The sequence below is a fragment of the Falco cherrug genome, chromosome Z (assembly GCF_023634085.1).
Source record: "Falco cherrug isolate bFalChe1 chromosome Z, bFalChe1.pri, whole genome shotgun sequence".
Classification (NCBI taxonomy): domain Eukaryota; kingdom Metazoa; phylum Chordata; class Aves; order Falconiformes; family Falconidae; genus Falco; species Falco cherrug.
Genome location: NC_073720.1, coordinates 6083069 through 6108264, shown reverse-complemented (window position 1 = coordinate 6108264; position 25196 = coordinate 6083069). Strand labels below are relative to the sequence as shown.

The 25196-nt window shown below is 38.1% G+C and overlaps 1 protein-coding gene across 1 annotated transcript in view; it reads right to left on the bottom strand.

Moving 5' to 3' along the window:
- Positions 1–25196, bottom strand: part of RIT2 (Ras like without CAAX 2) — a 178953-nt gene that overhangs the window by 66412 nt on the left and 87345 nt on the right. Inside the window, exon 4 of the mRNA XM_005446911.3 lies at positions 20549–20740. Within this exon, the coding sequence (XP_005446968.1) occupies positions 20549–20740 (192 nt within the window). The remainder of the gene's footprint in view (positions 1–20548; positions 20741–25196) is intronic.

The following is a 25196-nucleotide window of genomic DNA, read 5'->3' as shown; positions in this document are numbered from 1 at the left end:
CCCTAGGTCCCAGCAGTGGGGACATGCATGTCTGCTTCTGCTTTGGCTCCTGCTTACACATCTCTTAATGAGGAAATAAACAAGAAGCAGAACCAGAAACTTGTGAGTGATGCAATCCATTAAGCAGCATGAATTGCAAATTACGATGAGCCAGTATTCTTTGTAATAGTCTTGGAGCAAAACTGATGAACAATCTCTAAAATAAACTGCATTCTTATCTTTATGGAGATTTTGAATAATAAAGAGATTCATGCAAAGAAAAGCATGTTCTCTGATAAATTACAGCCAGAAAGAGAGATAAATTTACTGAAAAATCCACTGTTGATAAAAGCTGTTTGAGAACATTATTTGTTGTGAAATTTATATATGAAATAAATTTACATACTCAGTGAAAGCAACAATTAAACTACAAAGATAGATTCTGTCAGTCACTCCTGGGGTGGAGCAGGGACCTCTGCAGAGTAGTCCCTTTAGGAACCATTTCCTTTGGGCAAAATTTCCACCTAGTGAGACTGTTTTGTTTACTAAACCTATACCATCTGCAGAACATGCAATGCTCCCAAATACCAAACCCCCTCCACAGCTGATACCCCTCAGAACAGACTTGTGATCCATCCATAATTTTAGTTTTACTTATGTAATTTCCCCTGCACCATGTTTGTTCAATTCCCAAAATCACAAGCCAGAAAGGGAACCAAAGTCCAGTATACTTTGTTGACCTTGTTCTTTCTATCTGGATGCCAAGTGTAGGGCAGTCACAGCTTGATTTAGTCCAGATGTTCTCATCTAAAAAGCCATACAAAGGAGGCTTCCTACTAATTCCTCTGAATCTTCTAACGCACAAGTTTGACATAAGCCAGCAGCGAACCAAGTGTCTGACCTTTCTGCCTTCTCTTAAATGTGTGATATTCCTTGAAGGCAGATGCATTATATAAGATGTCTAAAAGCCTCTAAGACTGAACCAGTCACAGATGTTATATAAACACCAGAATAAAACAGTCAGTGTCAGGTAAGTATTCACCATATCATCCCAAGAAAAGATTCTTAACAGGACAGATAATCATCTGATTGCACAAAACCTTTGTTTCTCCTTTTGAACAAGTGAATGGGTGACCAGGTCAAATTTAGACAAATGAATTGTAGCTTTCTTAGGTTGGGCAGATGAGGGAAAACCTAACCCCATGGGAATATACTTCTAACAGGACCTTTTACGTTGGTGTTGACGCGTTAAGGGAACAAATCCTAATTCTTCCCCAGCTGTCTTTCAGTACACCTGGAAATTTTCCTGAAGTTCCCATCTGAGAATAAGCTTGCATGCAAACAGCATGTGCACACAGCAAGTTTGTGCTCGAGACTGGTGTCCAATTTGTGCTCAGAATACAACTATATCCATCCACTGCTTCTGGTAATTACTAGTTTCACGGGGATCATTGTTTCAGTCATCTTCTTGCATTTTGAGATGAATGGAATACAAATTTGCCTAACATTACTTACACCATAAAACTTAGAATAAATGCAGGGACTTTGTGTCATTGCTTCTGACAATCTAGCAACATTTTTCATTTCAATTTAGAAGAAAAACCTAACTGCTTCTTTGAGGGGTAGGGTTTTTTACTGAGAAACAAATGATCATATTGTTTCATGGAAGTGCAATGACAATGTAACAGCTAATATTCATCTATACTAAAACTACTCCAGCCCAAATAATTTTGGTTTCAGCCAATCATCTCTGTACTATTAGCCATGGGATAATTAGAATACAACCAATCTTAGTATTATAATTACTTGCAGCTTAATTCTCACATTGACCTGATATTGCACACCACTATGGCTCATTACACTTGTTTTATTAACGCAGTGTACCAAAAATTATGTGAACATTCTTGCTAGCTACAACATAATCTTCTGGTTCACCCACACACAAAATAGCCTCCATTAAAGGTGAAATAATAATAATAAAAATATCACACTAAAACTTAAATGCTTACTTATACTCTGCTTTCTAAGAATCACAACAATTTACATAATTGTTCGGATATTTTTCACTGCATATTCCTAACCATTCTATTTTGCATAGAAAATTATATTTATATATGCTTCTGCAACACTCAAAGATACTGTCTTGTATGACAGCAGGAACTGAAATAAAATGAGTTCATAAAATCAGTGATGCCAGTGTATTAGCAGTTTACCCTCAATATTTTGCTATAATGGTTATCAAAACTGCATTAATCTTTCTTATTGAGAACTATTTATATACCCCTAATTATCATTAAAATGTTATTTTGTCTTCAGCGCAACAAATTAATCTTCTATTAAAAAGAAATAATCTGGTTGTTGTTGGTTTGTTGTTTTTGGTTTTTTTTTTTCCCCAGGTTTTGCCTGTTAATGATGCTTCTCTGAAGCAAACACAAGAGAAAGCTCAAAGAAAAAGAATTAAAAGAAAAACTGAAAGGAAGAACTAGAAACTTGTTAACAGAAATTACAGACAAGGTTTATCTGTTTCCTCATTAATGGTCTATTGTTGCTGAAGGGTTTGTTAAGTGCATTTTTTTCAGTGAAATACCTACAGTTATTTACTGATAATTAATAAAATTGATTAGAGTGCAGGCCACAAAAACAAAATCTGTGGATCAGTCATGGGAAAAGCCACACTACCCACATGTCTAGAGGAAAACAGGACTCGGGCAACAGCTGGGTAAGAGACTCCAACACAAACAGTCCAAAAGAATGTGTTTTAGTTGTTACTGACGTCTTTTGATAATTTCCAGTTCATGACTTAGAATTAGAGGCTGAAATCAAGCACACCCTCCAGAAAAGCCTTATGTAACCTGGAGTGATACCTAATACTTGGGGGAGACCCTTTTGGTAGGAAAGGCTGCTCTCTGGAGTTGTCTGAATGGCACATTTAGTGATTTTTGTTGAAGGGAGTTGTATAGCTTCCTGAGTTTTTCCAGAATGCATGGGACTCTAGAAATGGGATTACAAGATGCAATTCTGACATGGGAATCAAAATATTAGGGCATTCAAAGGAAGCCAATTGACTCCTTGGGGTGTTTTGAGGAGAAGGCAACATCACAGTTACATTACTGCTGCCAGTTCATAGGAACCTCATTTATACTGACCAGAAGACCATTCTGCAATAAATAAAAATACATGAAACACAAACAATTCACGAAAGACATGACTCTGACCTCAGACAACACAATCTCAGAAAGTATTAAATTCACAGGTCATTAATATTCAAGGGTAAAGAAATAGACTTATTTAACCCCAAGTCATGGATATTTATGCAGACTTCCAGCCTTTATTTTGAGAGGCTAGGGCAAAATTTAGTGAGATCTAGTACATTAGAGTACATGGCAGCACATCTTGTGATACCTGGAATTATTCAGTATGACTAGCAACTTCAGAACTTCATCTTGGATTTCAATGGCTTTCTAATGAACTAAATGCTGTAACATATATCTGGAGTTTACCTCATAAAATGACTACAGGCTGGTAAATATTAGGAAAAGAAACTGCATTAAGAAATTGGTACTCGGGGTAGAATGAACATCTCGTTTGCTTGAAATATTAACATTTTTTCAGAAAAAGTAGTCTGCTTTAAAAACACAGCATTTCACACTGGGATAATAATTCAAATCATAGAGATACTTCCTGAACAGTCAAATATGGTGGTGATGTTTGCAGCTTTGGGAAACAAGAATGAAGTGGCAGTTGCCAACTGCCTCTAATATGTCTCTGGTGTCAAAGCAGCAGCTCAAAGGCAATAAAAAGTTTGTATCTTTTAATTTGGTAACTAGGCCAAGCCCACTGTGCATTATGATACCAAAGACACAGTTCTGCTGACTTTATTCATTATTCCTCCTGACTGAAGGAGCAATACTGTTGAAGGAAACAACGGGAATCAATTCTGACTTGCTGAAGCATCATCTGGAAGTATACTGAAGCTAAAGGAAAGCCCTACATGAACTTCATTATCTTTGGAGAAGGGCATCTAGAAAGTAGCAATATTAAAAACAGAGACTATACAGTTTGTTCAAAAGAAAGACAATGCATAGAAGGACATTGTTCTTCATTTATTTCTAGATGTGCACAAGTTAAGTACTTAAAATTGTGGGGACTGTAAGATTGAACTTGCAAGGTTTTCAATTCTGTAACGTTGGCTTTGAAAGTTCAGCTCACCTCTTGATATGTAACAGAAATCAAGGATTTTTCCTCAAAGTAAGCACCATCTTAATCTTTTAACAATGCCCAATCCCTAAGCATCCAGCTTCAAAGGCAATCCTACCCAGCCTCCTCTTCTTGGGAGAAAGGTGAGTGTATTTCTGAGCGAACAGGAAAAATTTTTCAATTTTCCTTCTTGGCACACCAGATAATTGGGATAATACCTCTGCCTGTGAACCTTGTGTTTTCCTCACATTGCCATAAACATCTCAGCTCTGTGCTACAGAAAACAAACACTTTTTATGTTTCCCTATATTAGCCCTTAGATTCCAATTTGTCCCTCACTATCTTTGACAAATGGGGTCACGTAAATCCTTTGCCTTCTATCTGACTAGTCTTAATTATTTATTTTCTGTCATTCAGGTTTATGACCATGCAATAAAAGACAGGTTTAATGGGCCACTAGTCCAGGATGGGAAATCATCCAGCTAGTGAAGCATTGAGGACATCAAATTAGTGGCACTTCTGATCAGTTTTTTTCCCCAGCTTGACATCTGTTTGCAAACACTCATAGCCAAAATTGTTTTGAAAGGCAATGCCTTAGGCTTTGGAGCTTGCCTCCTCAGATGCATCAGTGAATCTCTCCACCCCTTACTACTTGTTATTTTCTGCTGTGAAATGACACAAAGCACATAACCATGCACAAGGGAGACAACATTATCTGGTGTTTGATCTGATGAGTAGAAGTCATGATTCCTGGGTTCTATCTCTGACACCATTCTCAATTCTCTTGTGACTCCTGTCTTATGTGCATATTTAATATATACATTAAATTAGAGAACAGAACCACACGTGTAAGAAAAGTTTCTGGAAACCTCTAGCTTGAATTGAATTAGCTGTCATCCTGTGATGATTCTTTGACTTTCCTTTACAGTAACTAGTCTAGTAAATGTGACTACTGGTAAAAAACTTCCTACAGTTAAACACAAAATAAAGAATATTAAAAGATGCATAGGCTCTTGAAAAGTAGTCAACATGGATTTGCCAAGGGAAAATCATGCTTGACCAACCTAACAGCTTTCTGCAGTGGAATGGCTGACTGGGGAGACAAAGGGAGAGTGGTGGATGTTGTCTGCCTTGACCTCAGCAAGGCTTTTGACACCATCTCCCATGATATTCTCATAGGTAAGCTCAGGACTTGTGGTCATATGAGTGGGCAGCGGGGTGGATTGAGAACTGGCTGCATGGCAGAGCTCAGGGGGCTGTGGTCAGCAGCACAGCGTCTCGGTGGAGGCCTGTAGCCAGCGGTGTTCCCCAGGGGTCAGCGCTGGGTCCAGCCCTGTTCAACTTCTTCATCAGTGACCTGGATGAAGCGACTGAGTTCTCCTTCAGAAAGTTTGTTGATGATACAAAACCGGGAGGAGTGGCCGACAGGTCAGATGGTTGCACTGCCATTTGGCCAGACCTGGTCAGGCTGGAGAGTTGGGCAGAAGAACCTCATGAAGTTCAACCAAGGCAAGTGTTAAGATCCTGAACCTGGGGAGGAACAGTCCACACACCACCACAGGCTTGGGGTTGACTGGCTGCAGGGCAGCTCTGCGGAGAAATGTCTGGGAGTGCTGTTGAGCAGCAGGTTGCCCATGGGCCAGCAGCATGACCTGGTGGCCAAGAAGGCCAGTGGAGTCCTGGGGTGCACTGGGATGAGCATGACCAGCAGGTCGAGGGAGGGGATCCTCCTCTTCTGCTCTGCCCTGGTGAGGCACATCTGGAGTTCTGTGTCCAGTTCTGGGCTCCCCAGTTCTAGAGGGACAGGGAGCTACTGGAGAGGGGCCAACGGAGGGCGACCGAGCATCGCCCTGATGAGGAAAGGCTGAGATATCTGGGCCTGTTTAGTCTGGAGAGGAGAAGACTGAGAGGGGACCTCATCAGTGCATACAAATACCTTAAGGGTGAGTGCCAGGAGGACTGGGCCAAGCTCTCTTTGGTGGTGCCCAGCAACAGGGTGAGGGGCAACGGGCACAAAATGCAGCACAGGCAGTTCCTTCTGAATGTAAGGAAGAGCTTCACCTTGAGGGTGGCAGAGCCCTGGGACAGGCTGCCCAGAGAGGCTGTGGCGTCTCCTCTGGAGACATTAAAAATGCACCTGGATGCAGCTCTGTGCGACCTGCTGTAGGTGACCCTGCTTTAGCAGGGGTTTGGGCTGGGTGACCTCCAGGGGTCCCTTCCAACCCTGACTGTTCTGCAATTCTGTATTAAGAAAGGACTCTTGGGACCATTGTTCTGGACTGCTTTCTAGTGCAGACTGAACATCTTTATCCAGCGATGTCTGCTTCAAGCTAACATTTGCTTGGAAAATCTAGTACCTTAGTAGAACAGTATGTTAATACTGCTGTACATATTAACATAGAAGTGTATACAAATCTAAATATTTATGTAAATGAATGTTTTCATGAGACCTCCCTGTGTCTGCTGCATCAAAATTAAATTTTGTCATTCATTTTTATACACATATTACAGCAGAAGTGCAGTAACACTAAATCAGCCCACAGTTCTGCCTTGTCCCCCCATGCTATCATCAACAGCAGCAACTTGCTTAGGGACAGGACATGAAATCTAACCAAGCATAGCAAATACTGGGAATCTAAGGCTCGGGCACTTCCTGAGCTAGAAATGTCATGTTTTTCTCTAATACGCCTTGGATGCCTGGTTGAATTACTTTTAAACCTGTCGAAAAAAGCTTTTACATTTATAATTCCTGCAGCAATGAGTTCCATAGCTTAGTTTTGTACTGTGTAAGAGAGCATTTTCAATTGTTTATCATATAATGTTTAATTTAATTCTTCCCAATTCCTGTATTGTTAGGAACAATGAATACTCTTCATTTATTCCTCTTTTCCCTGATTTTTTCTCTTCCTATCAAAATTCCCCCCTTTTGTGACTAACACATCACCACTTATTTGATGTAGCCACATATGAAAGATATTTAGTGCCCCTGATTATCTTTGCCTACTTACTTTCATATTTTCAAAATCTGCTATATCACTTTTGAGAAGAACGGAGGACAGTACAACTCAGGGTACTGAAACAATGCTTAATGACATGTAGCACTTGCTTTGTTCTGCTCTATTCTTTATTCCCTTGCTAACATCCCACTTTGCTTTTTTGCTGGTACAGAGCATTGAGCTGACAGAAATCACCCAACAGTAATCCTGAAGTGACTTTTTTCAGTGGTGATAGCTTGTTTGCAGACCTTTGTCATGTGTTTATTGTCATGGCTGTCCCTTTACTACTTTCCAATCTTCAGCATTGAATTTCATCTTACCATCCAGGCTTTAAATATATTAAGAATTAATCCTAAACTTCATCATGGTCAACTGTATTTTTTACTACCCCAAAAAGTTAAATAACTTGGAAAATGTTTCATCTTATTGTCCAGTTACTGATGAATATATTTAAAACAGGAATATCTATATCTACATGGAGTTACAGTGATAGTCTGTTCATTGATAAACTGACCATTTACTCTTGCCTTTGCTTCTTTTTTTGACACTTACTAACATGTTACATGTCTTCCTTCAATTTTATTTTCGTTATTTGCATAAACCTCTTTGGAAATTTAAAGAAACTGGAACCCTGTTCCTTGTATGTTTGGTGACTTAATTAAAGAGCTGTAAAAGACTTGTTAAGCATAAGTAACCTTTGTGAAAAGCATGTTGGCTTTTGTCTTTAGAACCATATTTATTCAGGTACTCGTTATTTCTGTTCTTTCTTTTAGTAACTATCGATTTACTCAGCAAAACTCGGATTTACCGTCCTGTAGCTCCCTGGACTGTTCTGAACTTGCCATCTTCCATTTCCCTGGTGCTGATTCAACTTTAAGCATATTTAATAGTTCAGCAATTCTATACTTGAATTCTTTTAGAACTCTTGGGTGAATACCATCTGTTCATGATGCTTTGTTACCATTCATATGATCAGTTAGCTCTGAACTCTCTGATTTCTTACATTTTGTAAGCTGCACAAGTACTGAATTTAGACAGTCTGCTAGAGAAACCCTCAAACATGAAGTCCTAATTCTAAATTTTGGGAAGCTTATGTTCAGACTGCAGATCTTCTGTAACTGTCATTCTTATTCTGATATAAATGATGAATAAACAATGCCATAATCCCATTTTTCAGTTTAACTGCCCATGTATCTATCAAAGTCACCTCAGAATTCTCCATCTTTTCTGTGATTTTTCAGATTACAAGTATCACAAAATCCTTTCATTTAAGTACATTATTCATCGAGATAAAACCACAGATATGGAGGCAGGTAAAGGCAAAACATTACTGACTTTGTTCAGACCTTAGATAGAATTTCAATGAGAATCACAAACAGGAGGAGAAAAGACGTGATATAGGCGCTGTTGATACTTTCATCAATATGGAAAAATTGAGATGTTCTAAAATATCTGTCTATTTTCTATCACTATCTGGACAAATAAAACCATACACTGAAGAAGCAGAATAATACATTTTAATGGATAGTGGCATTACGGAGTTTCTGAGTAATAGCGTATTAATTTCAGGTAGCATGTGATGTTTTCTTCTTTATTATTGCTTTGTCTTAAGTTTTTCTCTAAGTATCACTGGTTTTTAAACAACCATTTTCTACCAGAGATTGCAATACTATGAAGCTTTCTGTTGTTTATTTTTATTTTTATTTTTGAAGGAAAATAGCCATTCCGATCCTATTTTGCTTTAATGAAACATACTTCCAAAGAACAGCAGTTGTTCTACTCACAAGTTTAAGGAACTTGCTAATTACAAAAATAAAGATTTCTATACTACTGTGTAAGTTTGACATAACAGTAAGCCTTTGACTTAAGTGTATGCGGGAAATAAAAAAATAATTCCGATCAGAACTATTCTGTGGGGGTTTATGATTTTTTTTTTATTAATTATCTTCCTTTTCCCTCATGGCCTCTTTACCTGTGCTCCATAAAAAGCAATTTCTCTTTTATGGACATTGCATATTGAAAATGTTAGGCAATCAGGACAAATAAAATTTTTTGTTTTATGTGATATAGTTCTAAAATTAGTAAAAGCAGTATTTTTTATTTTTTGTGTGTTACATTTAAATGACATAAATGGGGCTAGGTTAACAGCCCTGGAGAATGAAGAACTGCTTCTGTCCACACACCAGTGGTACAAACGGTTGTAGTTTCTGTAGCATGTTCTGAAAAACTAACTGCAGGCATTGGCACAGAAGAAAATTCAGTTCTTGTTACCTTTAAATTTTCTGAACTAAGACTGTCAGGAAAGATTTTCAGAAAAGAGCACAAGGACACTTTTACCATTGTCCCCATCTAGCCATGGCTTCGTACTCCAGATTCCACAGAATAAACTGAGATCTGTGAACCCTTTCCACATTTTGCTGCTTCCTCCTCATAAGCTCAAATGTTTACAGAATGAGGTACAGAACTCTAGCAAGAGCAAAGACATCATATGTAGGAGTGATATACTCCTTGACTCAAAATTCAGAACTACAGTTACATTAAATATTTTTAAAGTCTTATACAGTAATTATTTAAGGGCTCAAGAATTATTATTATTTTTTTGCAGCCACCATTTTTGAATTTCTGCCTGTTGTTTCCCAAAGGACTTTCAGGCTTCATTCTCATCGATCACAAAGCATTTCTGACCCATCTATGATACCTATAGTTCTTCCATTCCTCTTTTGTTTTGTTTTGTTTTGTTTTTTCTTTTCTGACAAATCTCAAGGATTCTCACAGTTGCAGTTCCTCACAATCAAGTCAAACTGGTGTCAAGTTCTAACTCACTGCTGATTTTTCGAACTTTATAATCCTGAAAAGGTTAACTGGCATCACCAGTCACCTTGTAGTCACAGGCAATCACTAGTGAAATAATTTCAATCACTTCAGATGGGAAAGAAAATGGGATCAAAAGGGAATACAACTTCTCCATAAGCAACATTTCTTCAGTGGAGTGCACTGGGAAATTAGCTATGCAGATCTGTAGCCCAAATCCAGTCAGATGCCACTAGGTCTGATGACTGCTCAATGTAAATTTCACTCCAAGGAATGCATAGATCAACATTTTGACTCTCTCTTCCAACCTCCTGCTCCTCCACCTTCTCTTCTGACTCCACCAAACACACAATCACCTGCAACCCATTCTCAACCAGTAACAAAGAACCTATTTACAGAATTATTAAAAAAAAATAACCTCCATTTTTAATTAAATATAGAAAATCCACATGATTTTCTTTACATGATATGTTAAGAATAGAGCAAAAGAGATCAGGAATCACACCTGAAGCCCACATTCCTGCATCTGTTGAGAACTCATTAAGTGAAAATGCCCAGATAATTCTGAGAATGTGGCCATGCCTCCCAGCCTGGTCACCTGCAACCGGTATAAACTTGTGTTTGACTTCAGTGGAAAATCTACAAGGACTTGGCAACAATATCTCATGTGTGGATCGAAGCAATTGTTAGGAAGGTTTGACACAACGATAGGAAGGTGACTAGGTTTAGTCTGTACTTTCAGTGAGCTAGGACTAAGCATGTCTGGAGTAATACCACTCAGATTTCAGAGGGGGAGAAAAATCGACAACTTATTTTTCTTATGCATTCCTCAGGTTTAAAAATCCAAGAACCCATGAGCTGTAGGAATGAAAGGAGTCTCAGAAGCAAAGGCAAGCTTTATTTTTTTTAATAATAATGAAAGAAGATATTATATTGATTCACAGCTAGGAAAAGAATGGAAGAATTATCCCATGGTTGTGGTAATGACAAAGATCCTTAAATGTAAAGACACTGTCCTCCCCACCACCTCAGAGGAGGTGTAAAGCAAATTCAAAATGTCAATGACTGACTATATAAAACAGCAATACCAAAGGATGGCCTGTAGTGCTGATGAATATCCTATAATAAGCACATTGTTGGTGTTAGATCACAATGTTAAAACGTGCAGACACACACAACAGGCACACACAAAATCCTCTGCATTTGTGTCAGTTTTTGTACCAGACAATTTAAAAAATTTGCAAGACATATTATTTCTCTCCTTATTAACTTTTTTGGATTGTAGTAGGTGGTAAAAATGACATAGATGGGAACAAAGGAAAAGAGCATTCCCTGAGACACAGAAGAAATAAATGCAACAATGTCAGAAGTGAAGCCCATCCTTTTTTCTTCTTGAAATAACACCCATTAGTACAAGGTGGATTAAGATATTACACTGTATCAACTCAAATACTGATTGATTTCAAATAAACAACACACCATACCTTGACTCCCATACTGGGTCTGGAGTTCTGATCACTAAAACTGAGATTAATACCATAAAGGACTAACATTGAAACCTGAATTGTGACATTTTATAGATATTTAAGATCTTCAGTTTCAACTGTAGTAATGTGCTTTAATGTAATTTTATCATAAGTAATTTCCTGGACCTTCTTAAATTAACTGTGCTATATCAAACAATTTATTCAGAGATTTAGGAGCAGACGTTATACATAGATCTTATACTGTAAAATTTGGAGACTATGGATAAGAGATTGAAAGTTTAACACAGAGACACTTCTTTCGTTTTCTTTTTCAGATTGGTTTGTTTGGGTAAGAATTTTTGGGGCTTTTTTTCCCCTTTTTTTTTTTTTTTTCCTGATTGTCATGACTGCACAGCTTAAACATCGCACTGAGTGAAGCTAACATGCTGCTATTCTTAGCCAAGTTGTTAGATCTGGATAAAAACAAACCTCTCTAACTTCCTAATTCATCTGGGGGGGGGTGCTGGGGGGGGGGGAAGTGAGTGATTAAGACAAAAACACAAGGAAATCTTCAAAAACAAAGATGATTAAAGTGATTAATCTTCTTTAAATGCTAGGTCATGCTCTTATTATTTGTGACACCGTGATGAGCTGTAATTAAATTCTGGCAAAATTTCTTTCAAGTAATTTGAGCTACTACTGCAAAAACACAAAGGAAACTATCCTTGCTTCCAGGAATTCATGTTTTTATACAGACAATGCACTCAGTAAATGTTGCCTCCTATATTAATCTGCTACTTTTCCAAAGTACTTTCATTTTTACAAAGTTGCTCATTACTGTCTCAGTTTCAGGACAGCATCTTTGCTCAAGTGCAGATTAACATGAAGAACATACATTAGTTCCACTCTAATTAGGCATAAGCTTAAACAGTTTCCTGAACTGGAGTTGTAGTAAATAATATATGTTAGGCTAAAACCTTGATTTTGCTGATGTAAAAATAGCAACATGTATATAAAATAATGCCTTCACATTGCACACCATTCTCTTTCACCTATATGTGCCCCAGTGGAGAAAATGAGAGGATAAATCTTGAGAGATGGGAGGTCATATTGCTTCAGGCATAGATGGTGGAGAGGCAAGACTGTGCCCCAATTAGTACTGCCTGATGAGGTATGTTCATGCCTCTCCTCTTTCCGCATTAAGAATAGGGTGATATCTGGCTTGTGCACAGTGTGCAAGAAGAAGATTCACAGATAGGAAAATGAAGGTTTCAGCAAAAAACCTGAAAATTAATAAAATGGAATTTTGCAACTAGACTTGTAGAGCACAGTCCCTGGAGAAGGGCAGGAGCCAGAATGAGACTTTATTCTTCCTTATACCTTTCTCTGCCGGTAAAAACTGAATGATGGAATTCCTTCAGCCATAATTAGCTTTCTCACAAATTTTTCTTTCGTGCAAATCTGTACAGACTGCTAACTAAAAGCTAACCACCAACAGATGACACGACTGTCATTTTCCTTGTAAGCTGTACTTCTTTGTGTCATCTTTTTGTCACCAGCAGTTCCTTCTGAGAGGCTCTGAGAAAATCACTGGCATCCTGAATGTACAAACAAGCCCTACAAAAGGCTGTTTTGCAGAAGACCCGTGCAGGTACTTTTCCAACAGCAGTTTCTTGCTTTATCTAAGAAGAAAGATTCTGCTGGCATGGCTGCCAAATGAAAAGTGCATTTAAAGTCTTCACAACAGCTCATCTCCCAGTATACAGATCAAACAGAGAAATATCATAGTCCAAGCTGACCTTGAGGAGCAATCTAGATCAAGAAGACGAGGTGGAGTATCTCTGTAGCTTCACACCTCTCCTCCAAGGCATTCTCCCATGGAAGCCAAACATGGACACACCAAGTCAAGATTTGCCACGTGGGGAGGAAACGATCTCCGAGGTAAAGGGTGAAGGTAAAGCAGGTGGAGGTAACAAGCACTCTACCAGCTACTGGGAAGAAAATTAACTCTATCCTAGCTGAAACCAGGAAGAAAGTACTGGGACCCTTTTAAAACAATATAAAGTGTGTCGCTGTTTAATATGCCTGGCTGCGAAGTCACCTTGCAGCACTCTCCCATTGGTGTACATCCCAATTGGCTACAAGCAATTAGTTACTTCTGTTTTTATCTCTGAATATCCAGGTTTTCTGTTACAAACATTTTTTATCCGCATTTCGGCTATTCTTTCTCAGTTGTTTCTTCTCTTCTAGAGCAGGTTGTTATCTGCATCTTAGTCCCATTCAAATGTCTCCTGCTCTGTGTTGAAGGGATTACAGGGCTTACTGGATGTTTCACCACAGGTTAACACAATTATAAATCAATAAATGAGCCAAGAGTTTCATTACAATTGTCTGTGTGTCTGATTGCATTTTTTGCAGCCTGGGTAACATGAAGGTGTGGTTTGGGGAGGTTGTGGAGATATAAAAGTATTGTCATGACAAGGAGGTAACCTATCCATAAATCTATAGCGACAGTTAAGTTGATAATAATAGAATTTCCTTCCAAGAGACTACAACTGCCAAATTGATTTCTACAATCACATTGGCATGGAAAAGCACACCTTTTTGTTTTTGGTTTTGGTTTTTTTTTTGGTTTTTTTTTTTTGGGGGGGGGAGCGGGGATCAAACATTGAATAGATTTTATTTAAACGGTATAAGAAGGACTACTTAAGACAGTGAACAATGAGAAAAAATGTTGAAAAATCAAACTAAATTAAAAACAAAGGGAAATGAGAAGCATAGAGGAACATGACAGCATCCAGATACATATTTTGGTAATGTAATAAAGTCATTATAAAGGGTCTGACAGTTTTCTAAGATAATAAAACATCATGACAACTTCAGTGGTTTCAATTCCAAATATTCAGACAACTGTCATCATTCCATCAAAACATCAAAAATGGCTTATATTATTCAGAATTTGAGGAGCAAACAATGAATATGTGATGTCATGAGGGAAAGGCAATATGTAGGCGAGCAAATGGAAGAGATGGTGGCAACTCTTTACCAATGTAACTCATTTTCAGCAGGCATTCATGCTAACAAAATGGAACTGCATGGATGTCCATGGAAAATGAACAGCCAAGATGACATAAGATGGATGAATGGCTTAATCTAAAAATTCATTGCAACATTCAAAAAAATAGTATTGAAGAATTTGCTTTTCTGTGCCACATTCTCCTCTGGGGCTTTTTCCATTAAGGATACCACTACATTTTTTGTAGCCATTATTTAGGGTACGCTTGCTTGAATAAATCTGAGATATTTTAAGATCACAGCCCACACTGATCTTTAGAGGAAAGCACCACTTCAGAATGACTATTTAATAGATTTTATTCATTCAAAGCCAAAGGTAAGCTAGGCATGCTTCAAATGTCTGGCCTGCAGTTAGCAGGAATAGTTATAACAGAATGAATCAGTAAGTTTAGATTCTCAACTGAAAAGATATCGTAAACAACTCTGTTACTCTTTGCCTCCCCCATGTATTGCTGTATAAAGGCTAGCAGATATCTCTCTATATATAAAGTTAGCTGCCCATGCTGCCCTCTGCGGTCAACAGACGGGCAGATGTCTTCATGGGCAGATACATCTCACTTGATGATACACTTTTGTGATATGTGATAAATCCTGTTTTTCTGTATAGATTTTACAGAGAATCTGACCAACTCATTTAGCCTAATTACCATGTCTATAGTTCAGTCAAATATGTACTATTCTTTGGCAGTAAATGGCAGAAGATGCATTTCCCTTGACTTGCAGTTACAAAGTTCAGGAGAAACAACAAAACCTTTCCTTGTTTGTGCAGGGCAACAGCCTGGGGAATGGGAAACCAGAGGCTTCAGCAGACACATGCTTCCACCCAAATGTCTTTAAGCGAAAATGAAACTGCTAGTAATAAAGGATATTTCCAAATGTGAGAGCAGTTTTAATCACAAAAGCAAAGGAATTCAGCCTGTAGCTAAGGTAAGAAGTTCAGAATACTGCAGTTTCATGAATCAGACGAGTAGAAGAGCATCTAGCAATTAATACTTCATAGTCATGCACTGGCAAAATGAAATAAAATATAATGTCATATTCTTTAAGTATTTTCAGTGTCTCAGCCAGGCACCAGAAGGTATAGACTGGCAATGTTTGAAATATACTGAACAGTTATTCATACAACAGAAACCAAACCAAACCAAATTTTAAACAAACAAACAACAATAACAACAACAAAACCAACAACAAAAGAAGCAAACAAACAAAACCCCCAAACAACAACAAAAAAAACCCCAACACCACATTAGCTGTCTCAGACTCAATAGATATTTCAAGATTTTTAGCCAGCATGAAATAGAGCAACTGCCAAAATGAGAAATCTAAAAGTTGATGCTCCCAATATCTGATAACCAGTCAGCTCATCTTGAACAAATTCCGGAGCAAAGCCACACCAAAGTGAATATGTTCTGGGGGCAGCTGGTTCAGATGACGAGAATATATTGAGCTGCTGTAATCCTGCTTGAGAATTATCTGGTGGTATAATAAAACCTTAGAAAGGAAATATAAAGAAGCCCCTGTAATTAGTTTGTGCTGCAAATAAGACACTGTTCCATGTTAAAGACAGATTTCATATTGATTTCATATTTCCTGCTGAAGGAGAAAGGCTAGCAAAGAGAAGGAAGGCAATGCTTTCAAAAGCACTGCTGCTGCTCAGGTTTGTGCTTGAAGCCAAGACAGCTCATGGGTGGAAGGGTAAACAATTGCATAAGTCTTTTCAGGATGAAGACAGTTCTGGCAAAGCTAACAGCTTTGATGACAGGCTTCCCAGAGAGGCCAAGAGCTGAACCAAGCGTGAGCTGCCTTCTTAACCTCGGACTCAATGGGCATCAACGTGTTATCCATGGACTCGACTGTGCCCACAACTTATTCCTCTGGGGTCAAACACAAATGTACAGAAAAAGCTGCTCCATGAAGGTTCTGCAATTTCTACATAGGTAGAATTTCCAGAAGGGTTCTCACATCCACATTAAAAGTTTGAAAAAGATACTAGCAAGTGTCTATTCTTTCCAGCTCAGAACTACAACACATTCTGCAAAGGAGCTTATTTAGTTAGTTCCCCTCTGAGCTGCTGAATGTAATATATTGCAATGATCAGTAGGAAAAGTCTTCTGGATATTTCTTTCTTTCAAACAACCTTTCAGCAGTGCCATGTGTCTTTATTATAAAATATTTTAATTAAAAGCTGCAATTTAACATTAGCATGGCATGAGCTCAAATAGGATCAGTTGTTTATTGTATTTTTAAAAGATGAATACATTTTAATTAGATATTTATCTATTATACAGATTTAAAATTTCAGTAAGAACCCGATGTTCGTCTGCCCTAAAGTGATAAAGCTTACCTGAAGTAAAAGGATCTATGGTACTTCATATCGGGTGATTCTAAGTGTTTCCGAAACTCTAGTGACATTAAAAGACATACAGCCTATCTTTATTAATCTAATGACTTTAATGCTAGAAAACACTGAAATTAAAATGGTATCTAATCAAGCAGTTAGTGTTCTATTTTTTACATCAAATAGCTATGGGATAAGTTACTTCTAATACTTAAATACTGCTTAAAGCAATGGCTGAATACAAAGAATGGAGGCAGAATGACTTAACCATTCATGCCCATTTGCTCTCCCAGTGAATCTCTAAACACAAAACAGGACAAGTTCAGAAAGGACTGGACACAGCTGCAGTACAAATGGGTGGAAAGGAATGGAGGATGGAGGGAGCCTTGCCACCAGATTGGATATGAACACCAAGATAAGGAGTTATTTTTTTTTTTTTCCTACAGTTTTTACACACTTGTTCCCCTACATTGTTTCAGAGAAAATGGGAAATGTTTATTCTTTATGTTGATGAATGTAATTAAAACCTGTTTTAAGAAAAAATACAGACAATCACATTTCTTAAGAGGTTAAAAATTACAGGCATACTTTAAAGACAACTATAATTTCCCTGAAGCTATCAGAAAATAAAAACATTATTTTAAAATAATAAATGTGTTGGTTTTGTTTTTCAGTAGTGTTTCTCCTAACAGAAAAAATTAATTGCAGATTAGTTTCATTCTTGTCATGCTGTTGATGGATTTGAGGCAAGTGACACACATCATTAAATGTATTGTGTAGGGGATCACATTTCAAACAAGAGCTTTATCTGACCGAGCTACTACAGCCTGTCTGATTGTTGCAGAATTGTCATTAAATGGAAATGATGCCTAGGAATGCTGAACTTAATGTTATGTTTCCAAATATCATGAATAACATTACAGTAGCTTTAATGAATTTCATAGGAGAAAAATGTCATTGAAAAAAAGCAACAGTATTAGCCCTTGGTGCCCTGGTTAAATTCCAGTCTGGCTAATTGCATACTGACACTTACTATTTCTCAGCTGTTTGAATTTGATATGTGACAAAGTATATTGTCCATGGATATGTTAGTGCTGTACAGGGTCAGCTCACGGCTGGCTGTCACCCCAGAGTTAGCTGGTTACTGCTCTTGACCATCCAAGCCATAACTACATACATGACCTTGAAAAGCTTCCTTTCAATCTACCTTCCCACAGTTCATCAGGTTACTTAGATGTTGCTTAAGCTAACATGTAAGCATAGATATAACTTGTTTCAGTGTTTGTTAAACATATAGCACAACCTCACGTCCCAGTTCTGAAACAATTAGCTGCTGAAATGCATTAAACATTTGCTTAAAGCTGGCCATGGAGATGACCTCCCCCACCCTAGTATTTTCATTTAGGTCAGAGGCACTCTGAGCAATATCTTATAATCACCTCCATTTAACCGTGCATTGCTTTGAATAGAGGAGCCATAGCTGAGAACGTGACCCGAACTACGGATGGTATTTAAGTGAAGATATGCCCCAGGAGCACAACTAATCCATCTCAGCACCAAATTATCATGGAGACAAGGGGCCTGGAGTAGAGCTAGCCCAAAGTTAAAAATCAATTCCTGAATTGGGACTTCAGAATAAACTTTTGTTCTACAGCTCTGCTCCTGTTGATCCACACTACGTGCTTCTGTAGACATAGTCATATTCAAGTGCTTCATTCAAAGCAGCAGATCTGCACTGTGTCATCTTATTAGTCTGATGTAAGGGTGCCCCATGGCCCAGTGTATGGATTGCAGAATATTTGAGAAAACTATTCTGACATTGCTGTACTTTACAGTTGTAAAGGGCTTATGGAGGAAAAGATTCTGAAGACCAAAATCCTGGCTCATTGAAAGCTTTTAAAAAAATATAGGACCATGATTTGGAATTGCCTTGAGACACGTTCAGGCAGGGTTTCAGTGACAACCCTGAACAGTAGCTTTTTGTGTGTCTGTCACATCTCAAAGACACAATTTCTAATATCATACCCAAGAGCCTCCCCATGTCCCTTAATCTTGAGTGCTGTTTGTGATATCCAATTCGAGCATTCACTCACACTAGTTTTCCTGTTTGGGAGAACTGACAATACCATCAAGGACCATGTAAAACATTTTAATCAAGCATAAATTATTATATGCATTGACGATGATTAAAATGTAAAAGCCCAACAGCACCAAATATCACTGGAAGAGCGTCTTCATATCCCTTAGTCAACAGAGTATTCCTGAAATCTCATCTATAGGTAACTCTAGGTAATCTATCATATCCCATTTCTGATGGGTTCAGGTGTAATGTCCTGTTTTCTCAGCACAACAACTGAATCCACCTCCCTCCCCATCTGTATATAAGTAGCCCAGAAGCTGCACAGATTGCATTGCACTTTGCATATGGCACTGTTGTTTGAAGCCTCAAGCTGCGTATTAAACTGCAGCTGGATTGTCACCATTAAGGCTCTGTCACAGTCTGATTTAGGGAGAAAATCGATGATCTGGAAACAGACATGAAGTTTTAAATGTACATCATCAGATCTTCAGGACTAATTCAGGCTTAACAGTGCCTGGGATTTTCTTTAGGTAGATGAAAGAAGACAAAGAAATGGGGAGAAGAGTGACAGGATAAGTGGAAAAGAGTAGACAGGATCATGTGAGCACAGATGCTAATGAACTGAAAAACACCATTTTATTTAACCATTACATATGTCTGCACAGAAGCCAGTCATTTGAAAGCAATCGTAGTGTGTATAAAGAGCCTTTTAAGACTTCCATATAGGAAAACCTTCCCAGCCTCACGCCCCCCCCCCCCCCCCCCCCCCGCCTTTTTCAAAGTTTCTGCTTAAGAATAAAGATATTAAGATATTTTCTGTTCAGTACTGTGTCACAGCCAAGCCATTTCTAAGATGGTCTGTCTGTAACTCACTCCCTTGCACAAACACACACATCAACAGAAACAGCCATGGGGAAGTGGAGAGGAAGCGAAAGGAAAAGGGAGCAAAGATTGCTACAGACTTTGGGAACACCACAGTCAGTGCCCCTACAGTCAATGAAATCTACTGCTTTATGGGTGGTGGTGGCTAAAAGCTTCTATATCAATCAAAGTGAACTCAAGTCTTGCATGTTCCCATCTTACCTGAACACTAATAACACAGCCACTGGTTTTTCAGGCAAAGATAATGCCATATGTATTTCTTTATTTTAACTAGATTTTTTTTCACTATGAGTTAGAGAAATGTTTAATTAAATCTAGTACATTTATAAAAAAGAAAAATAATTTAAAAAAATCAGTATTTAATGGCTGGTAACTTCCAAAGAAAACAGGGTTTTTTTTGCCACAAAGATCCTAACTGCATCTTTTCCCATGTTGACCGTAAAGATAACCTTCAAAAAAAAAAAAAAAAAAAAAAAAGTGGAATCCCTTTTCAAGTGAAAACAAAGAACATTTGGATGTGATCAGCCAAGCCTACTTTAAGATCCATAAGATATGAATGAAAAGTACTGCTAAGTCCTTAATTTATTACCAATCCTAGCATGTTGCTCTTTGATTAAACCACATCTTGTGCTTTAATTCTCTGTAGTACTCCACAACATATGCTACAGAAACCTCTGAGGTAGCTAAGGAAAATCCAGCCAAAACCAGCAGAGAAGTTGCTTACCTGTCTGAACTCTTCCAGATCTATTTTGTTTCCCACCAGCACCAAGGGGATGTCGTAGGTGTGCCGGACACGATAAATCAGTTCCTTAAACTCAGCAGCTTCTTGAAAGGATTGGCGGTCCGTGATGGAATAGCAGATAATGAAGCCTTCTCCGCCTCGCATGTATTGGTCCCTCATGGCTGTGAATTCTGCCTGTGGAATAGGGTAAGCATGCTCAGTAATTTCGCAAACAAAATTATCCATCTGTAAATAAAGAAGTTGCTGAAAACGTCTCCCATTCCCTGCATAATTTCACATTGCTTGTTTTATTGTCTTAAATACTGCTTGCTGAAACTTGTGCATCCTTCTGGGGTCATCATCCTGGATAATACATCACTAGGATTTCTCTTAGGATCTTCTTTTTCCTTTTCCCATCAAGGGAACTCTAAGAATACGAACTTATTACGCCAGTGCCTGCATACTGAAAATACTGTCTTAAGTAGTTCTAGAACCATCTGCAGCACTTTTGGTACACAAAGATGAATTGCAGCTAAATTAATACTAACAGGCATAAAAGAAGAGATATATTATTGTCTGTGGATCAGAGATAGGTAGAAATTCCTTATTACACACTCAATTCAAAAGCACAGGAATATCAAAAAGATGTTTATTGAATCCCATCAGCTTTGGAATAGTGCCTAGCAAAACAGGAATATAATCTGCAAAAAGTCCTGCTCTTTCCAATGCTCTCAGAGAAGTGAGGGGTTTCAGTTCAGTGTGGGATTATACCACTAAATGAAAACAAACAATTTTAAATACTGTGAGAACTGGCCCAATTTTCTTCTTCTGCATTTTCTCTATTTATGTATGTATTTATGTCACAGCAACACTTCTGGTGACCAGTATTGTTTTTCAGAAGTATTTAACAACTGCCACGTTATAAAAAAAATCAAGATATAGTTTTCAAAAACTAGTCTCAGGCACTGTGGCTGGAGAATATGTTTTAAAGCCATTTTCTTCTTAAGGTTTGTTTGCTCTTCTTGATCCCAGCCCAGAATAACCCAATACCATGGCAACAGTCAGTCAGGATCAGAATCCTCCTGACAGAATCAGTTCTCCAGAGATATTAAGATGCAGGAAGGTCTGATAAAGCAAGGAATACACATATCAACATTGGACCTTTTCTATGAGCAGCAGGATGCAATATCAAGTCCTGTATTTTTTACTCAGTTGAGACTTTAGGCTAGGATTTTTTAAACAGTTTATGTTTTATATGTATATATACATATATCTCCTCAGTTCTTGCTGAAAATTGAAGGGAAATTAGATTGCTTATGCTCTTTTAAAAGTCTCAGCCTTAAATCACTCTCAATCATCACTCATGTTGATTGATAATACTTCCTGTGAATAGACTTCCATGTTGACCATTATCATTTATTCATGATGTATCTTTACCCAAGGGCTTTCTTATATATCATTCAAAATATTTCACCTGCTACAGGAAAAAGTTCATAGACTAAGCTCCAAAATAGCAGACTAATAGGCAATTTAAGGGTAGGATTTTTCTTTGGTATTTACTCAGAATTTCAAAATCTCAAAACTATCACCACTGGCCTCCCAGAGAGTTTATTAACTACCAAGCTATAGCACAGAATGGATCAAGCCACATTCTATCCCATCCTCTTGAAACTGGATGTGTAAAGAGTAAGGCAATGGTGGGGAGAAACGCAGAAAATATCAAACAAAAAGGGTTCTCCACTCTGCTGGTTTGGGTGAAACAAAAAATGGAACTCTGTCTCTGTTCCCAGGTCCTCAGCTGCCACCTACATTAGAGAGCCACTGGGTTTATAAACTGTGCAATACCAGACTGGAGACCATACCCAAGGTCTCCAAGCTATGGGCAGGGGGTGTTACTTATTAAATACAGAGACATACTACCTCTCTCTTACTCACCCTTAGATCTCAGGCGTTCGTGCCAGAACAAGGGTCTCTCCGAAGTCCACCAACCTCCACCCCCCTGATGTTCTTCTCTTTGCATCAGTCACCTAGAACTGTTCTGCGACACAATAAGTAGGGTACTCTCCTTCACAGGAGGAGCTGAAAAAGGCCAGGATCCCTTCAGGCTGGACAGGCAATGAAAACCTTATGTGGAGATACACTTGTGGGTTAAGGGTCCTGAATTTAGCTGCCTGTAGCTGCAGGCCACTATCTCAGACTCCCTTATAGATAATGGTAAGCTAGTCAATGCAATTAATGGACTGCAGATGGCTTCTGCTGATGAGAAGTAGTTATCACTTTAGTTATCTAGTATCTATTCCTTTATCTGTTTTAAAGTATGCTGACTATTTATACAGCTGAATGGAGCGATTACCTCCTGTTTAGACATGTTTGAGTATGGAACCTAAATTCCAGCCCAGATGACCTGTCTTCCTGGGTTAGGGATTTCATGAGTCAGCTGCTGTAACACTGTACAATAATTCTGCACAGCCTTTTACAAGAAAGAGTTCTTAAGCGAGATGATCCACTTCTAGGAAGTGCTCAGAGCTTTGCACACTCCTTTATAGATGGCAAACTAAGAAGGAATTGGGTCACATATCCCTGTTTAAGTCACAGTAAGTGACTTTCTGCAGCAGAAGGACTCCCCAGATCACTTCACAGGAACGCTTAATGGCTTTCCTTGACTGCCAGGAGACTCTGGGTTCCTAATTTTACACACGGAATCAGTCCAAAGGGACAAAGTGTTCAGCTTTTAGGCACTGCCATTCCTGCGTCAGTCATTTACCTACGCTTTCTGGTTCATGCCTGGGCATAGTTATGACTTTAAGGATATGAAATTAATCTACTTCTGCAATTTTTTATTATGACATGTTATTGCTGCTGATGTATTAAACTAAGCAGCCAAAATATTTTTGTGTCATGTTTGCAGTGATCCATTTTCAGAGGCATTAATTACTCTATAGAAACGGAATTGGGTTTTCTTGGTTTTCTGTTGTTAACTCAGTTAGTCATTGCTGTTCTTACTTTTTGATGTTGAGTTTCACTTCTCAGCTTTTTCCTCTTGGCATGATTGCTCAGTACAGAGTCAAGGTCTGCAAGGTCAAACATAGATAACCCTTTTCTTGGATTTCAATAAAAAGTGGATTGTTTTTTTCTCTGTTCACCAAGAACCTCAACATAATACATACTAAGAAAAAATATAAAAAATACAATTTCCAATAAACATACTATAATGTTTGTAATCATGTATGCATAATATATATACAAGACAAAGGACTAAGATGGAAATAAATCTCTTTTTTCATTTCTTAGTTCAAGTCCGACTTGATTTCAGAGTTGACTTGTGTATCTACAGTAAGCAGAACCAAAATCCAAGTTCACCTGAGTTTTGTGAATGTTCAGAGGCAAATGGACATGAACCCAAAGGTTTTACAGATATTTCAGTGGTTTCATTTTTATATTTTGCCTCATTCTCTTATAAAATAAGCAACACTTTATCTGTGCAGCTGGCACACTAATATCTTCCTTAATTGTTTCCTGATGTAAAAATGGCTTTAAAAAAAAAATATTCAGGAATAGTACTAGATGCCATTTGCTACTTAATAAGGGGAAAATATGAAACATTCCCAAGTCGGTAACTGCTAAAGGGAAGAGACAGAAGGAAATCACACCTCCTCAAAGGGAAATCAATTCCAAGAATTAAAGTGAAGATTTGTCATGCTTATAGCACTTCGCAGCTTGACATCAGGCTCTAATACTCTCTTGTGTATTATGAGTAAGACGTAACTGAAAAGTGTGGTAAGAAATCTTGTGAAACAGAATCACCATTCTTCTTGAGAGAGATGTTATACTTGAGAACAAGCATCAAGTCCGGATAGAAACAAAATAAAACTTTTCTAAAAGTTGAAAGAAGGCAGCATAACCTTTTCCTTTTTCCATTATAATTGCACGCAAAAACCCCCTGATACTAGTCCTTATATGATTATATATGTCTACTTGTTGAAAGTTAGCAAGAAAATGTCTGAATAATTATTTTACTCCTAAATAGATGTCACATTTGCCTTTCATCAGTTATGAGGCATCTCACATGATTTTTCAAAGAGGACAGAATAGCCTCACAGTGACACAGAGCAGCTCTCTCAACACACTCAGATGCATCCCATCTTGTATCAAATTGCACACACCCAGCTTAATTAACTTGTCCTTTGTTGATGCCCTCTACTAAAGGTAGCATATCTCTTCCTCAAACTCTCCTGCGAGGCATGAAGACCTGGAAGGTGTAAGAGCCCGGATTGCCTGTAAAGGCTGGGAAAGCCTTAAGTATGTCAGTCTTTTCCGTGTTCCTCATTGTTAGTCCACTCACTCATTCCAGCAGCAGACCTGTTTTTTCTGGTGTTCATTTCGTTGCCAGTGTACCTGTAATAAACCCATCTCATTGCCTTTTACCTATATCAAAAGTTTCAACTCTAGCAACAAATAACTTCCATACTCATACTTGAGAGGCTTTACCTGTTTCCACATTTCTTCCTCCTGGATACGCTTGCTTTTTCTATTAGCTTTTAGGAGAACAACTTGGCAAAGAAGAAAATGCTTGTCCTTTGTTTTCTCCCTGTCACCTTGCTTTATCCTTTTTTATCCCACTTTTCATAAAAAGCAATTTTAAAATTATTAT